The 18,576-nt window shown below is 44.3% G+C and overlaps 1 protein-coding gene across 1 annotated transcript in view; it reads left to right on the top strand.

Annotated features, from left to right (window-relative positions):
* LOC311113241 (neuroligin-2-like) overlaps nt 1–18,576 on the top strand; it is a gene marked incomplete at its 3' end in the record, with an annotated part of 115,330 nt that overhangs the window by 35,683 nt on the left and 61,071 nt on the right. Inside the window, exon 2 of the mRNA XM_084156447.1 lies at nt 2,576–2,725. Coding sequence (XP_084012573.1) covers nt 2,576–2,725 — 150 coding nt within the window. The remainder of the gene's footprint in view (nt 1–2,575; nt 2,726–18,576) is intronic.

The raw sequence follows: 18,576 nt of genomic DNA, 5'->3' as shown, positions 1-18,576 counted from the left end.
GAGGGGGGCCGTGATGCACACTCTCTCTCTCTCTAACACACACACACACACACTCTCTCTCTCTCTCACTTTATCTCTCTATCTCAAACACACACACACACTCTCTCTCTCTTTATCTCTCTCTCTCAAACACACACACTATCACACCCACACTCTCTCTCAAACACACACACCCGTTGGGGGAGTGGAGTAGTTAGTTAAACAGCTATCTGGACAATCTGCATTGACCCATTTTGCACTAACTTTTTTGACTCATCACATACGCTACTGCTACTGTTTATTATCTGTCACTTTATTCCTACCTATATGTACGTATCTACCTCAATTACCTCGTAACCCTGCACCTCGACTCTGTACTGGTACCCCGCGTATATAGCCAAGTTATCGGTACTCGTTATGTATCTATTATTACTTTTATTATTACATGTTTTACTTTTCTATTATTTCTCTATTTTCTCTCTCTCTGCGTTGTTGTGAAGGGCCCATAAGTAATCATTTCACTGTTAGTCTACACCTGTTGTTTACGAAGCATGTGATGAGTAACATTTGATTTGATTTTGGAGTGGGCGCCTTGCGGCGTGAGCGTTAGCGGGATGCGTCATCGTGGCTAAACATTAAACAGAAGTTTGAGGCTAATCATCCCTTTGTTTTGGTTCTGCAGGAGAGGATCAGTCAGACACATTGAGCCCTTAGGGTAACACACATCAACAGCGTCTCACTCGCTATCTCACTTTCTGTCTTTTCTTTCTCTGTTTTCCACTCTCTCTCGTTCTAACGCTCTGGTACAGTAGTTTACTTTGTCTGTGTGCGTGTGTGCGTGTGTGTGTGTGTGTGTGTGTGTGTGTGTGTGAATTAGGACGTGCAGGTGGTCATTGGTGGGTAATAAAATGAGTTTCAGGTGGAGACATTGCAGAGGGGGTGTCAAGGGGTTAGAGGTGGTTTTCGGTGGAGAGGTAGAGAGGGGTTAGAGATTCGTGACTGCAATATGTCTCCATGGCAACAGTCAATGAGAGCTAGTCCGTGTGATGGAATGGCTGCAGAGAGAGAGAGAATCAAGTTGAAGCAGTTGCCATGGTGACACCATTGCAGCTGTCTGTGTATTTGTCTGTGTGTGTGTCAGTTTGTGTCTGTGTGTGCTGGTGTTTTGTGGTTGTTTGTTATTTTTATTTAACCTTTATTTAACTAGGCAAGTCAGTTAAGAACAAATTCTTATTTACAATGACGGCCTACACCGGCCAAACCCGGACGACGCTGGGCCAATTGTGCGCCGCCCTATGTACATCTGTTGTTGAATCTGTATGGGTTCTAGTGTGTATGTGTGGAACACGTTTGTTATAGAGCCAGACTTGGCAGCCAATAACAGGATGGCTGCTATCTCTCTCTCTCTCTCTCTCTGGTAAGGAGATGCTATAGTGGTTATTTATGTTACTGTTCTTCTCTGCTGCTCCCGCATATTAATTATCCCCCAGCCCAGGCGCCGGGCAGATACGCACACACCCATTTGTTTCAGCCCATTCTCTTATGAAATACGCCAAGAGGTGCCGATTCTGCAGGTACCAGATTATGTTTGGACCGGATGAAATGTGGAATGTCCACTAGAGGCAACATGAGCACCTATTACCTTCTAGTAGGCTGGCGGCTTGCTAGGGCGTTGTGGATGGATGTGGTGGATGGACGTTTAAGTCGCACTTTGCGGCTCCTAAGGTTGCGTGTTCAAGCCCAGTGCTAGACACTAGTTTTCAAAACCTTAATCCTAACCTTGAACCTAACCTTAATCCAAACTTAATCCTAACCTTAACCCCTAACCCTAAAACTAAACCTAACCCTTACTCCTAAGCCTAACCCTAATTCTAATCCTAAACCTAACCCCTAAGCCTAAAATAGCCTTTTTTCTTGTGGGGACCGGCGACATGTCCCCACTTGTCCGATTGTCCTTGTTTTACTATCGTTGTGAAGACTTCTGGTCCCCACAAGGATAGTAAAACCAAACACACACACACACAGACACACACACTGAGACTAGAGTCCTGCATCGGGTTGGATATCCGCAGATCTCCGCGGTTGACCTGGAAAAAAAAAGATCAGCTGGCGGGGGGAATGAAAACATTATTTCAACCCGCGGGTCGGCTTGCGGTTCTGAACAATTATATTGCGGGTCGGAAATGTTTTAAATCAAGAGAATATTTTTTGTATTGTGTTGCAAATTCCATTCTGTGAGTGGTGAGGCACAGGCTACCAGACACACACGCAGTGGATCAGGGAACTGTCCAGTATTTGTGTGGTGCTGAAACTTATATTTCACACCCCACACACTACCACCACTATATAAACAGTATCTGAGAGCCCCTATACACCCATTTCCCCATTAGACACACACAACAAACCTACTACACTACCCCACAGAATCCAATATATCCCATTGACTGAGGTCACACTCTGATGTTATGGTATTGATTCTACAGGTATGGCTTTAAAGTTGTTCTTTGTTCTTGATGGAGGAACATTCATTGACTTTCTATTTCTACCTCTCTCACTCTTCTTCTCCTTTGTGTATGTGTGTGTGGTGTGTCTGAAGACATCCGTGACCGCAGGAAGAAGCCGGTGATGCTGTTCATACACGGCGGCTCCTACATGGAAGGAACCGGAAACATGTTTGACGCCAGCGTCCTCGCCGCCTACGGCAACGTCATCGTGGTCACTATGAACTATCGTCTGGGCGTGCTCGGTAAGATCTGATTACTGCTGTGTCTACACACACACACACTGTTTCCCAGTTATCTGAAATAGCCTATTTCCTCCATCTGGTCACTTACCAGTGATGGGAAAAGATAATGAAGGAGAAATGTAATACGGAGGAAATATCTCCCATCCTTTCAACTATCTGTGTTCTCCAAGGTTTCTACCTCAACAGAATTCCACTGTTGATTGCTCTTGTCTGCAGAGTTCCTCTGATGTAAGGCCTGGCATCGATTGGTCTGGTCTGATGCAAGTGCTCTGTGTGTAGACAGAGTCAGAGTGTGCTCCCTGTAAATATATTTATTTTTACAAGACATAAATATTGGAGCAAGGCATAGTCATGCAAATTAAAGTTGGCCCAGGCATCTTTATATGGTCAGAAATATACCTTTCTATTTTTCACTTTAACTACACATCAACGCAGAGCAGAACAGAGCAGCAGAAAATATATCACAAGACTTATATTTCATCTTACAAAAGTAGAAGTAGATAGAAAGCGAGTCAGTTTATTAAGGTCTATCATACTGTGATGCATGCTGCACTTTATTAAGGCCTATCATACTGTGATGCATGCTGCACTTTATTAAGGCCTATCATACTGTGATGCATGCTGCACTTTATTAAGGCCTATCATACTGTGATGCATGCTGCACTTTATTAAGGCCTATCATACTGTGATGCATGCTGCACTTTATTAAGGCCTATCATACTGTGATGCATGCTGCACTTTATTAAGGCCTATCATACTGTGATGCATGCTGCACTTTATTAAGGCCTATCATACTGTGATGCATGCTGCACTTTATTAAGGCCTATCATACTGTGATGCATGCTGCACTTTATTAAGGCCTATCATAACTGTGATGCATGCTGCACTTTATTAAGGCCTATCATACTGTGATGCATGCTGCACTTTATTAAGGTCTATCATACTGTGATGCATGCTGCACTTTATTAAGGTCTATCATACTGTGATGCATGCTGCACTTTATTAAGGCCTATCATACTCCGATTAAACTTTTGAAACCACTAGCACCCATAGGGTACTGTCATAGAGATAAACACTGAGTGTACAAAACATTAGGACATCTTTCCATGACATAGACTGTCCAGGTGAAAGCTATGATCCCTTATTAATGTCACTTGTTGAAGGGGAGGAGACAGGTGTAGAGGAAGGGGAGGAGACAGGTGAAGAGGAAGGGGAGGAGACAGGTGTAGAGGAAGGGGAGGAGACAGGTGTAGAGGAAGGGGAGGAGGAAGGGGAGGAGACAGGTTTTTAATGTAACAACAACAGACACAATAATGCTTAGAAAAGCAGCTGAGAAATCTGAAAGCTGCCTGAATCACACACTATCTGTAACTGTCAGTTTAATAGAGACACACACACAAATTTCACATTAGTATGTCATTCATCGCATTGGATATAAGAAATACATAAATTGTCAAATCATCAACTTTGTGTGTGTGTGTGGATGTGCATGCGTATCTGTGTGTGTGTCCATCATAAATATTGTAGGATGTTGTAAGGCCCTGTGTGTGTTCTCAGTTCAGACGCTGAACATGGTGGGCCTATATGTTAATTATTAATACAGAAGTGCACAGGAGTGCAGAAACATGTAATTTGCGTAACCTAGGGCGTGTGTGTTTGTGTGTGCATGCATGTGTTCATGCGCTTGTGTGTGTGTGTGTTCATCCCTGTGTTATTCTCTCTCTCCCGCTCTCACACACACACACCCATCGATGTTGGGTAAATGAAGGGTAGAGTCCCTATCAGTCAGTGAGGATGCTGTGACATGTTCTACCTGTGTTAACCTGGCTTCTTCCACTCCTGTTGTGCTCCTATTACAGTGGTACAGACCATTTAAGGGTGAATCCTGACTTTCACTTAGAGCCTGAATAATCACTACACCTAGGTTTGTCTCTGAAACAACATGTCTAGTGTCTGGTTGTTTATCCCCACTTCAGTTGAGCCCTAACCTACAATACACCCCTCATTACATTAGCTGTATACCCTACAATACACCCCTCATTACATTAGCTGTATACCCTACAATACATCCATCATAACATTACAGTGGGGGAAAAACGTATTTAGTCAGCCACCAATTGTGCAAGTTCTCCCACTTAAAAAGATGAGAGAGGCCTGTAATTTTCATCATAGGTACACGTCAACTATTCCAGAAAATCACATTGTAGGATTTTTAATGAATTTATTTGCAAATTATGGTGGAAAATAAGTATTTGGTCAATAACAAAAGTTTCTCAATACTTTGTTATATACCCTTTGTTGGCAATGACACAGGTCAAACGTTTTCTGTAAGTCTTCACAAGGTTTTCACACACTGTTGCTGGTATTTTGGCCCATTCCTCCATGCAGATCTCCTCTAGAGCAGTGATGTTTTGGGGCTGTCGCTGGGCAACACGGACTTTCAACTCCCTCCAAAGATTTTCTATGGGGTTGAGATCTGGAGACTGGCTAGGCCACTCCAGGACCTTGAAATGCTTCTTACGAAGCCACTCCTTCGTTGCCCGGGCAGTGTGTTTGGGATCATTGTCATGCTGAAAGACCCAGCCACGTTTCATCTTCAATGCCCTTGCTGATGGAAGGAGGTTTTCACTCAAAATCTCACGATACATGGCCCCATTCATTCTTTCCTTTACACGGATCAGTCGTCCTGGTCCCTTTGCAGAAAAACAGCCCCAAAGCATGATGTTTCCACCCCCATGCTTCACAGTAGGTATGGTGTTCTTTGGATGCAACTCAGCATTCTTTGTCCTCCAAACACGACGAGTTGAGTTTTTACCAAAAAGTTCTATTTTGGTTTCATCTGACCATATGACATTCTCCCAATCCTCTTCTGGATCATCCAAATGCACTCTAGCAAACTTCAGACGGGCCTGGACATGTACTGGCTTAAGCAGGGGGACACGTCTGGCACTGCAGGATTTGAGTCCCTGGCGGCGTAGTGTGTTACTGATGGTAGGCTTTGTTACTTTGGTCCCAGCTCTCTGCAGGTCATTCACTAGGTCCCCCCGTGTGGTTCTGGGATTTTTGCTCACCGTTCTTGTGATCATTTTGACCCCACGGGGTGAGCTCTTGCGTGGAGCCCCAGATCGAGGGAGATTATCAGTGGTCTTGTATGTCTTCCATTTCCTAATAATTGCTCCCACAGTTGATTTATTCAAACCAAGCTGCTTACCTATTGCAGATTCAGTCTTCCCAGCCTGGTGCAGGTCTACAATTTTGTTTCTGGTGTCCTTTGACAGCTCTTTGGTCTTGGCCATAGTGGAGTTTGGAGTGTGACTGTTTGAGGTTGTGGACAAGTGTCTTTTATACTGATAACAAGTTAAAACAGGTGCCATTAATACAGGTAACGAGTGGAGGACAGAGGAGCCTCTTAAAGAAGAAGTTACAGGTCTGTGAGAGCCAGAAATCTTGCTTGTTTGTAGGTGACCAAATACTTATTTTCCACCATCATTTGCAAATAAATTCATTAAAATTCCTACAATGTGATTTTCTGGATTTTTTTTCTCAATTTGTCTGTCATAGTTGACGTGTACCTATGATGAAAATGACAGGCCTCTCTCATCTTTTTAAGTGGGAGAACTTGCACAATTGGTGGCTGACTAAATACTTTTTTTCCCCACTGTAGCTGTATACCCTACAATACATCCCCTCATAACATTAGCTGTATACAGTTGAAGTCGTATACCTTAGCCAAATACATTTAAAATACAGTTTTTCACATTTCCTGACATTTAATCCGAGTAAAAATTCCCTGTCTTAGGTCAATTAGGATCACCACTTTATTTTAAGAATGAAATGTCAGAATAATAGTAGAGAGAATTATTTATTTCAGCTTTTATTTCTTTCATCACATTCCCAGTGGGTCAGAAGTTTAAATACACTCAATTAGTATTTGGTAGCATTTCCTTTAAATTGTTTTACTTGGGTCAAACGTTTCAGATAGCCTTCCACAAGCTTCCCACAATAAGTTGGGTGTATTTTGGCCCATTACTCCTGACAGAACTGGTGTAACTGAGTCAGGTTTGTAGGCCTCCTTGCTCGCACACGCTATTTCAGTTCTGCCCACACATTTTCTATAGGATTGAGGTCAAAGCTTTGTGATGGCCACTCCAAAACCTTGACTTTGTTGTCCTTAAGCCATTTTGCCACAACTTTGGAAGTATGCTTGGGGTCATTGTCCATTTGGAAGACCCATTTGCGACCAAGCTTTAACTTCCCGACTGATGTCTTGAGATGTTGCTTCAATATATCCACATCATTTTCCTTCCTCATGATGCACCAGTCCCTCCTGCAGCAAAGCACCCCCACAGCATGATGCTGCCACCCCAATGCTTCACGGTTGGGATGGTGTTCTTCGGCTTGCAAGCAACCCCCTTTTTCCTCCAAACAAAACGATGGTCATTATGGCCAAACAGTGCTATTTTTGTTTCATCAGACCAGAGGACATTTCTCCTAAAAGTACGATATTTTCCCCATGTGCAGTTGCAAACCGTAGTCTGGCTTTTTTATGGTGGTTTTGGAGCAGTGGCTTCTTCCTTGCTGAGCGGCCTTTCAGGATATATCAATATAGGACTTGTTTTTACTGTGGATATAGATACTTTTGTACCTGTTTCCTCCAGCATCTTCACAAGGTCCTTTGCTGTTGTTCTGGGATTGATTTGCACTTTTCGCACTAAAGTATGTTCATCTCTAGGAGACAGAAAGCGTCTCCTTCCTGAGCGGTATGACGGCTGCGTGGTCCTATGGTGTTTATACTTGCGTACTATTGTTTGTACAGATGAACGTGGTACCTTCACGCATTTGGAAATTGCTCCCAAGGATGAACCAGACTTGTGGAGGTCTACCATTTTTTTTTCTGAGGTCATGGCTGATTTCTTTTGATTTTCCCATGATGTCAAGCAAAGAGGCACTGAGTTAGAAGGTAGGCCTTGAAATACATCCACAGGTACACCTCCAATTGACTCAAATGATGTCAATTAGCCTATCAGAAGCTTCTAAAGCCATGACATCATTTTCTGGGATTTCCCAAGCTGTTTAAAGGCACAGTCAACTTAGTGACCCACTGGATTTGTGATACAGTGAATTATAAGTGAAATTTTCTGTCTGCAAACAATTGTTGGGAAAATGACTTGTGTCATGCACAAAGTAGATGTCCTAACCGACTTGCCAAAACTATAGTTTGTTAACAAGAAATTTGTGTTGTGGTTGAAAAACCAGGGCGGCAGGTAGCTTAGTGGTTAAGAGCGTTGTGCCAGTAACCGAAAGGTCGCTGGTTCTAATCCCCGAACCGACTAGGTGAAAAATCTGTCGATGTGCCCTTGAGCAAGGCACTTAACCCTAATTGCTCCTTTAAGTCGCTCTGGATAAGAACGTCTGCTAAATGACTGAAATGTAAAAACGAGTTTTAATGACTCCAACCTAAGTGTATGTAAACTTCCGACTTCAACTGTATACGGTAGCCTTCCTGGCTTTGAAACATCACCAGCGCCAGCTCTTATATTTCTCCCAGTCTCCACATCCATCTTTGACCAGGTGACTTTAATCACACGTCCTCTATCCCCTCTATTCCCTCCTCCATCCATCCCTCATCTCCCTGTACCAGTGTCTGTCTGTGTGATGTCGTGTTTTAACCTGCTCGATCTCTGTCTCTAGTCTCTGATTTAAAACATCTCTCAACCTCCCTCTATCTGTAGCATTGATTAAAACTACAGTATGTGTGTGTGTTTTGTGTGTGTGTGTTTGTGTGTGTGTGTGAGAGAGAGAACAAACCAACCCCTCACCTCCATCACTCCGACTCTCTGATTGAAGCCATGACCCAGCATCCGGTCGCCAGGGACAATGGCGATTACCACGGTAATACCACGGTAATAACGCCACACTACTAAGCTACAGGAGCCTGGTGCCAGAGTGTGGAAATTCAAAGAAGAATGGCTCTTTATAGCTTTAAGCTTCACAGTAGCATTTTAGTGTTAAAGCGCTACACTGACTTAGTCTATTCAGTGGCTATCGCTATATAGCTAGCGCTACTTTTCAATACACAAGCCACAGTATGGACACTCATGTAGGAATTTCATAAATATGCTAATAGCTCTTAGCTTTACAGTAACTGGTTAGCGCTATACTGGCTGACTCTATGCTATCGCTACATTCCAACACAAGCCACATAGGAATATGTTAACAGCTTTAGCATTGCAGTAGCCTGTTAGTGCTGTAGCACGCTAGCTGCCTTGCCTGGGTCTACCCTGAGGGAATTCCTTTGTGTTGAAATGGATGTACGTAGCGCTGCTGTGAGACTAGCGCCTGTCGAGCTAGTGCGTGACCTTGCCTCTGTGTTGCTTAGTGACACATACGTACAGTACGTACGTCACTTCAACTGGAATTCAATTTATTTAAATCCACTACCGCTATGGGACCTGGGACTACTCTGAGAGAAAGAGATGGAAAGAGAGATGAGTAGAGAGTAATCTATTTGGAGACAAACATTGTAGAACAGAAAAGGAGACAGGATGTTAAGCTAGTTTTGGGTGTAGGCCTGTGTGTGTGAGTGTGTGCGCGTGTGTGTGTACAGAGATAGAGAGGAGATGAATAGAAAGAAGGGAAGAGAAGGCATTGAGAGATGAAAAAAGAGTGAAAGAGATGAGATGGAGGGGGTAGTGGAAGAGAGGGAGAGAAGGGAGCGGGAAAGAAGAGAGAGACGAGAGAGGCTGCATTTGCCTGTGATGCTAAAAATAAATCCTGCATAGCTGCTTTTTAAATCTGCAGTGAAGCACACATTCATTCTCAATTACACAATATGGGCCAGGATGGACACACACACACACACACATAATACACTCCCATTACCCACAGACATTCTGTTCAACAGTCAGCTGGTGGTATCCCATCCAGAACATCGGCACAGACACACCGCAGCGTCAGCTGAATTCGTATTCAGGACACTACCTAGTGAGAGAAAGGCTAGCTCCATGCTGTAGTGGGGGGTCTCTCAGTGTGTGTGTGTGTTTGTGTGTGTGTGTGTGTGTGTGTGTGACAATGGGTTCTATCGACCAGACTGTGGTGTGAAATATGTTCTGACAGGACTAGAGGAGATATTAAGACGCCAGCAGAGAGAACTCCCAAAACCTTCCTCTACACACACACACACACCTGTTCTTCCTAACAGAGACCATCCGGACCGTTTCCATGGCAACCCCGGGCAGACTTGATAAGCCAAAGTCCTATTGACTGGGCTGAGAGATGGAGCGAGGCAGATGAAAAGGAAAGAGAACAGAGTGGAACTGAGAACGAGGGATAGGTCTCGAAAAGGAGAGGAATGAACATTGAGAAAAGCAGGGAGAGATGACAGGAATAACTAGGCAGATTTCTTTTTCTGGGAGCAGAGATTAGCACCTCCGCTGGCCTGAATGAGACGCCCACACATGAAGACACACACACACACACTTCCCTCCGCTCCCTTTTCTCCCACCGGTGATGTCACGTCTGTCGTTCCCCTCCATTGTTCACCAGAAGCTGTTTCCCCTCTGAGTGTCCCCGTCCTCTCCTCTATTCTTCCTCTCCTTTCCACTCCCCCTCTCCTCCTCTACCTTCCCTCTCCTCTCCTCTATTCTTCCTCTCCTTTCTACTCCCCCTCTACCTCTCCTCTCCTCTATTCTTCCTCTCCTTTCCACTCCCCCTCTCCTCTCCTCTATTCTTCCTCTCCTTTCCACTCCCCCTCTCCTCCTCTACCTTCCCTCTCCTCTCCTCTATTCTTCCTCTCCTTTCCACTCCCCCTCTCCTCCTCTACCTTCCCTCTCCTCTTCTCTATTCTTCCTCTCCTTTCCACTCCCCCTCTCATCTCCTCTATTCTTCCTCTCCTTTCCACTCCCCCTCTCCTCCTCTACCTCTCCTCTATTCTTCCTCTCCTTTCCACTCCCCCTCTCCTCCTCTACCTTCCCTCTCCTCTCCTCTCCTCTATTCTTCCTCTCCTTTCCACTCCCCCTCTCCTCCTCTACCTTCCCTCTCCTCTCCTCTATTCTTCCTCTCCTTTCCACTCCCCCTCTACCTCTCCTCTCCTCTATTCTTCCTCTCCTTTCCACTCCCCCTCTACCTCTCCTCTCCTCTATTCTTCCTCTCCTTTCCACTCCCCCTCTACCTTCCCTCTCCTCTATTCTTCCTCTCCTTTCCACTCCCCCTCTCCTCCTCTACCTTCCCTCTCCCCCTCTCCTCCTCCTCTACCTTTCCTCTCCTCTCCTCTATTCTTCCTCTCCTTTCCACTCCTCCTCTACCTTCTTCTCTACTCCTCCCTTACCTCTCCTCCATCTCTTCTCCCCTCCACCCTCTTTAGACCTAGTCTGTTGTTGTGTTTCCCTCATCCTTTCATTCATACTGTCCCTCCAGTTCTCTGTCCCCGTCTCCCTCAGTGTCCAGTCTAAATGATGACCGATGAGTGAGATTATGTATCACATCTCCAACACCTTGTCTTTCTAAGTGGAGATACATGGTACATAATAGCAGGACATACATCACAACTAGAGACTGACACTCATTGAATCATCCCCAGGACTGTTAGATGGTGAGCTCTTTCTATGTCCCATTAACAAGTCAGAGTGTAAGCTAGTGTGTGTCCTAGATAGTACCCTATTCCCTATGAAGTGCACTGCTTTTGACCAGAGCCCATAGAGCTGTGGTCAGAAGTAGTGCACTATATAGGGAATAGCATGCCATTTGGGACACAACCCTACTGTAGCCTATGGCCTCTGGTTTGTGGCTGTGTAAATAGTAACCTCGATACTATTGAGCTAGTCGTGAATGACTTTTAATAATTTCACAGATATACATTATGAGTAAAGTTATTCATTTCAATGTGTTTACATTGTAAGCATAGCTAGTGTCATGGCTACTACAGCTTCAATACAGGAATACAAAATCCTGAGGTTCGGATCATTTCTTACACATTCACCCCATCACCTCTCCTTCCTCACACTATTACCCTGCCTCCCCCTTCTCTCTCCCCTCCCCTGGCTCTCTGTTGGAGATCCATCGGTCTTTCTCCCTCTCTGTCCCCCATAAGGTGTAGCTCCACTGGGCCACAGCTGGGCTCAGCTCCCCCCTCACTCCTCTCTCCCAAACCTCCACCCGGCCATCACCACTGCTTTAAGCCATCAGCCTTACTATGCTACCCAACACCTGGGGCTGGGGAGGGGAGAGGAGAGGGAGAGTGTGTGTGTACATGTGTGTTTACATGCGGCCAAATGTGTGCATTAGTCATACACACACACACACCCATAGACATTAACAATGGTAATAACACTCATTTGCATGTTGAGAGCTGAAGGTCAAAGATGTGACCAATGGCTGCCGCATGATTGGTTGGGGCTACTATGATTGACAGGGAAAGACCCCTCCCTACTTAACCCATGATAACCCTCCATATAATATACAGTAGAGAGGAGAGGACACCAGACATACACAGACCTACAGATCACAAGGCTGAAGACAGCCAGACAGCTAAGGACGGGGTGGAGGATGGAGAGTTACTCATGCGTTCACAAACACCAAACACAAGCTGTCCCTCTCCAGCCTAGTAACAGCTGTTAGGAGAGCTTCTAGGGCCAGGCCACACCTGCTCTCTCTCTCTCTCTCTCTCTCTCTCTCTCTCTCTCTCTCTCTCTCCTCTGCCCCAGCTATCTTTCTGTCTCTCCATGCTCCAGCCTCTGCTCCAGCCTGCCCCTACTCTCTCTCCCCAGGTACAGCACCTCCGTGGTTGGCCGTGACCAGAGCCATGCCCCCCTTTGCCCCCCTGCGCTCCACCACCTGCTCCTCCATACAGAGGACATGCTATGGGTTGCTCAGATTCACAGCTGTAGTTATACCGTTTACCCGGCCTCATACACACATACACTCACCCCTTTATGCAAATCACACCCAGGTGATTACACAGACAGAGCAGTGCTGTAATTAAGCCAGGTTAAATTGTGGAGTTAAATCATGTACACAAACTAGTGTTGCACGGGAACACAAAAACTTTGATACTCTTAATACTACAACATGAAAAACGTTTCGGTACTAGAATTTAGTTACTTTCGGTTCTTCTATCAAATGTGTCTCACATTTGGAAATCAACTAAATGTATTGAAATTATTCAAAAATATATTAATTTGCCCAAGTTATTGTAAGACATGAACACAATGCATCAGTGATTCGTATTCCCTGCAGCTTTCTAAAGAGGCAACGGCACAGGAATGCCCCTGTCTGTGTGTGTGGATGGTGCTCGTATGTCTACCACTTTGTGTAGCCGTTAGCGATGGTATTGATAACAGTCTTCTTGTAGATGGAAAGGCTTTCCCAAAAACCTTCTCAATAAAATTTTAAACTACAAAGTAGCCTATGCCTACCTGGCAGAATCATGATTATTTCTGTAGTTGCCATGGCGCCATAGTGTCACGTTCATTTAAGGACGGGTCAGACCAAGGCGCAGCGTGAAAGGCATACGTGTTTATTTCACCGATAAACACACTAACAAAACAACGAACCGTGACGTCCTAAGGCTAAACCCAATACACGGCACAAGATCCCACAACTAATGATCGCAAACAAGCTACTTAAGTATGATCCCCAATCAGAGACAACGAGCGACAGCTGCCTCTAATTGGGAATCACACCCGACCAACATAGAAACACACAACATAGAATGCAAACATAGAAATACTAACATAGATATCCACACCCTGACTCAACATACAAGAGAAAATACTTAATACTTAGATGTTGACATATCAATTACAAGCAAGATAGACAGCATACATGGTTAATATTTGCCATTTACCTCGGCTTGATCACGTTTATCAATAAAAGCGCTATTCGTTTTTTAAATAAAATTGGATTTTTGTAAACAAAAATCAATTATAATCAAAACATGGGTGGAATAAATCATGTTTATCTTGAAGAAATATAAATGAAACAAGGTTTTCATCACTATTGATGTTTATTGCTTTGAATTGAACAAATTGGAAGGACACATTTTACATACAGTATTTTTTGGAAATGGGAAATGAGCCCCATTGAATACAAATGAAGGCCGGTCTACACTCAACATGAGGAACAGAGTTTTACTGTGTGTGTGTTGCAAATGTTTTTCTTGAACTTGATGCATGTATACTGTGTCTTCCTGTCCTTCTTGGATCCACACACATCGCAGCGCTTCTTCTTGTTGCTACCGGATGCAATCTGGAATGATGAAAACACTTAGTTCAGGAATATTGCATCTCACTCACTCACTCACATATATAGTTACAGCAGGCCAAGTTAGGAGAGTCAGACACACACACATGCAACAACATCACTCACACTTACTTCCGGTATTAGAGTTGTTGGTTCTGTGGGTCGGGCAGATGGGGGCACCAGCATCCTCCTCCTGAATCCTCCTCACGATGGCTACAGAAGCTGGCGTCCTTGGGATATGTTGCCTCCTCTGGATTTGAGTTCTTACCAATGCCTTGCCCAGCTCCTTGAGAAAGAGCCGTCTCCTCTGGAGCTTCCCCCTGTTCCAATCTGGGTTCAACGCCATTCAGATGACAAACGCGTTGTACGCAGAGATGTCCAAGATCTTGAAGAATATCACAAGTGGCCAGCGTAGGGTTCTTCTTTTGCAGCTGTAGCCAGTCACCAGCTTGTCTAAATTGTCCAACCCTCCTTTTGTGGCATTGCAATCCATTATGATTTCTGTTCCTGGCCACAGATTCTCCCATCCCTATGCAGCGTACTCATGAGTACCACATTATTGCCTTTCTTTGGCACGTAGGAAACTAGGGACGTGTCGGCCGTGAACACAAACCTAGAGGAATTGATAGGCCTGTTCTGTGTATTCAACAGCTGAGGTGGCTTATTTTTTTATACTGTTCCTACCATCGTCAGCTTCCTCTTGAGGAGCTCCTGTCCCAGCTTGTGCGAAGTAAAAAAGTTATTGCATGTGATGTTGTGGCCACGGAGTCCCTGTGTCACATCCAGGACAACCTGCATCCCTTGGTTCTTCTCAGGGGTTCCTCCACCTGGCTTCCCCGTATACACTTGCAAGTTCCCCACATATGATGAAGCAGCATCACAGGCAGCCCAGATCTTGATTCCATATTTTGCGGGTTTAGACGGTATGTACTGCATGAATGGCATAAGCTGCTCATCAACAGTAACGTTGGGCCCAGGGTTGTAAAACAGGGGAACGCGGTCCAGAGACATGGTCCTCATATTTATAAAACTCTTCATCTTCCAAAATGGAAGACGCTCCTTCCACACTAGCTTCTCTCTCTGCAAAAAAAAAATTATAAGGCCCTCTGAGCAGAGATCCATACTCATTGATTGTGGTAAAGAGCCACACATGCAAGCAGATGAAACAAAATGTGAAAATGACCTGTTACCTTTAATGATGATGCCCCATCCCACAATTCTCCCATCCTTTTTCAAGATTTTGCCAGTTCTGTTGAGAGTAACATACATTTCAGGACAATTTAAGGGCAATTCGATTAAAACACTGCTGTCAAGTTTTCACAGGTCCTACAGTATAACATGGACCAGAAGACTTCAGGAGAAGCTAGCTAACTGTAGTCTAACTTAACTAGTCTAGCTAACTAAACACTCTTTAGAATCAAAGGCAGACTAGCTAGCAAGCTAGCTAGCTAACATCAGCTTGCTAGCTGTTACCTGGCTAGCTAGCTAGCTAGCTAACATTAACCTTTAGGTTGTTAGCTAACTAGATAGCGTTAGCTAGATCAACAGTTAGATAGCTAGCTAGTTTGATACCATGAAATTTGGCAGCTTTTTAAAATAGAGGTAATTTACATTACCTTTCATAATTGGTCTCCATGTCCATTTTTACTCCTTGCCTTGCTCGCTAACAAATGGCGTAGTAGAGAACCCAACGGCCACTGTCACCTCACTAAAACCACATTCACGAGGAGATCTGTTCGCGCTGATGACATCACAAGTTTAAAATTATTTTACTTGCACTTGTGGTTTTCGCAGTGCCATATTTAGTCGAAAGGATGCGGTATTTTTAAGAAGTGCCATGTGTGCACTTAATCTGAAAATGTAAGGATAAACAAAAACAATCTCAATTAATGTGTAATTAAGGGCATGCTCCATATATCCCTTAATCTCTCCTTACACCCAAAAAGCAAGGGAGCTATCAAACATTTTGTAGTAAGGTATTATTAAGGATAAGTTTCCTGATATCCTTGATATGCCCTTAAATTAAAAAATAAAGGGCACTGACCAACAATTGAAATTAAGGTATGTTTAATGGGTCCCTTTTTGCCTTTTAAGAGGCCAATTGTTTAATTTAAGGACGATTTCATTCATATTAAGGGGTCATGGCATGTTTTAAGGGAAAATTAACGTACATTTAATACTCATTTAAGGCAGTTCTGTTTCCTAGTGGACACTGTACCAGCTTTTTTGTTTCACCTGGATGCTGGTTCCTGATCTTTTGAAAACATCAATTGAAGAGTCACCTGAAGCTTGAAAGGAATGGGAGATGCAGTAAAGGAATGCAGAGCTGAGGCAGAGGGCTTGTATTGAGGACGACTGGCTACTACTCTGAACTGTGTGTGGTGAGCTTTCTGGCGCCCAGAGCTGCTGAGGCATCACCCAAGTGGGTGCCATACATTGTGAAGGAAGAGAAGTTCAGTAGCAGTCCTTCGAACCCACTTTCTATTTTTGCCAGGGTATTGTTTTGGTATGGAGTATCATGATACTAAACCTGGTATCAGTAGCAAAGTCAAAATTCTGGTATCGTGAAAACACTAACACAAACACCTCTTGCACACACACACACCACTCACACTCACACACAAACACACACACATACTTATTCACTCACTCCACGTACACACACATATACATGCATGAAATACACAAACACACACACACACTCTCCCAGCAGGTATTGGTATTCCGGCCCACAGGCTGACAGATGTAAAGCAGATGGTGGGCTAGGAGTTGATAGGATTTGATGCTGGGCCCGCATTAAGGAGGGATATGGGGGATCTTTCAATTCAGACCTTAAACCTCTGGGCTTCTGTGAAATTGGAACAGTTACATGATGAAACATGTAGAGAGAGAGTGTGTGTGTGCATGCACTTGTGTGTGTGTGTGTTACACACCTGTGGTTTTCCTACTCTCCTCTCTCTTCACCAGGCACCAGGCAGCACAGTCATCTCATTAGCAAGCTGTTGGAGCTAATGAACTAATTAACTGGTGAATCTAGGAGGAACCAACCAGTTGCCAATCAGGCTGTCTAAAGGAGCCCCCGTTAGTTAGTCTAACCTAAAGGGAAGGATAGAGGATACCTTCCGGTTTGTTTGCCCAACGTTTGTCTTTACCGTGTGTTGAGTTCAGAGAGCAGAAAGCAGCAGAGCAGCGGGATAGACAGACAGACTTGCACACACATACACACACACATACACACACATATACACACACACACATATACACACATATACACACACATACACACACACATATACACACACACACACATATACACACACACACACATACACACACACACACACACACACACATATACACACACACACACACATACACACACACACACACACACACAACCACACACACACAGAGTAGAGAAGCAGGACTCACACACACACACATACACACACACATATATCTGTACACATGCACGCATGCACGGACAAACACACACACACTGCATATACTGTCCCTGCTCAGGCAGTCGTGGCATATGGTTCATTATGAAGAGGACTGAAGTACTGTCTCAATGGTGAATGTATTGTTGTAACCAGAATATATATTTCTCATTCGGGTACTTAACCATTGCTCTAACAATGCTCCCATTGTGGGTTTCTAAGCTTCCTAATGTCATTGTTTGTTCATAGTACAAAACTCTGTCTCTCTGTGGAGCATAGTTAATGAATGCAGCCACTGTAAAAACAACCAATGATGACAATGCCTATTAAACTTGGCACCCTCTCGCAGGGAATCGGCTCTGTGAGCCAATCATCTTGCAGAATGACAGGACGGCTACAATGTGATTGGTAGAAGAGATAGGCTTAGCCACAGGCAGTGTTGTTGGTTGGAGGTTGGAGTGTGGTGACGCTCTGAAGGATGTGTATCCCTCTACTTTGCTGTGAGCTGTGGTTTAGCCCCTGTCCGTAGAGACAAAGTAGTCCCTCTTTACCTACTAATGTATTCTAGCCTGTGACTGCTGTACGGTGGCCATCCATATATATCTCTGTCTACATTACCAAGCCCACACAAACACACACACACACTTTGGAGGTAATCGCAGAATGTGGATTTACAGCCAATGCACAGTCTGGTGTAATGCTAGAATAACTCTACTAGAATCAGCCAATGCACAGTCTGGTATATCTATATCTAATTTCTATATCCGTTTGGGTTGTGTTTGCCTATCCGCACGCACACACACACACACACATCAAACACTCACACAATACGCACACACACACACACTTCTTCTCCGCTCTACCAGTCATGGTCTTCTAAGCTGGCCCTCTCTGATAACCCTCTATAACCTTCCTCCTCATCCTTCTGTTCTGCTCTCTTCCTCCTCGTCCCTCTGTTCTGCTCTCTTCCTCTCTCATCCCTCTGTTCTGCTCTCTTCCTCTCTCATCCCTCTGTTTTCTAATTGGAATTAAACAAATGTATTCATTAATGGGCTGACTGAAGAAAAAAAAAAAAGAAGAGAAGGAAAAAAATCGACTTGAGAAATGCCTCTATGAAAATGTCTGATACAACTTCACTGAGTAAGAGGTTTTAGGTTGACGTGTATTCCGTCT

This window comes from Coregonus lavaretus (genome assembly GCF_964263955.1).
Source record: "Coregonus lavaretus genome assembly, chromosome: 39".
Lineage (NCBI taxonomy): Eukaryota > Metazoa > Chordata > Actinopteri > Salmoniformes > Salmonidae > Coregonus > Coregonus lavaretus.
The sequence above is the reverse complement of the archived record's forward strand: the minus strand, read 5'-3'. Positions and strand labels throughout refer to the sequence as shown.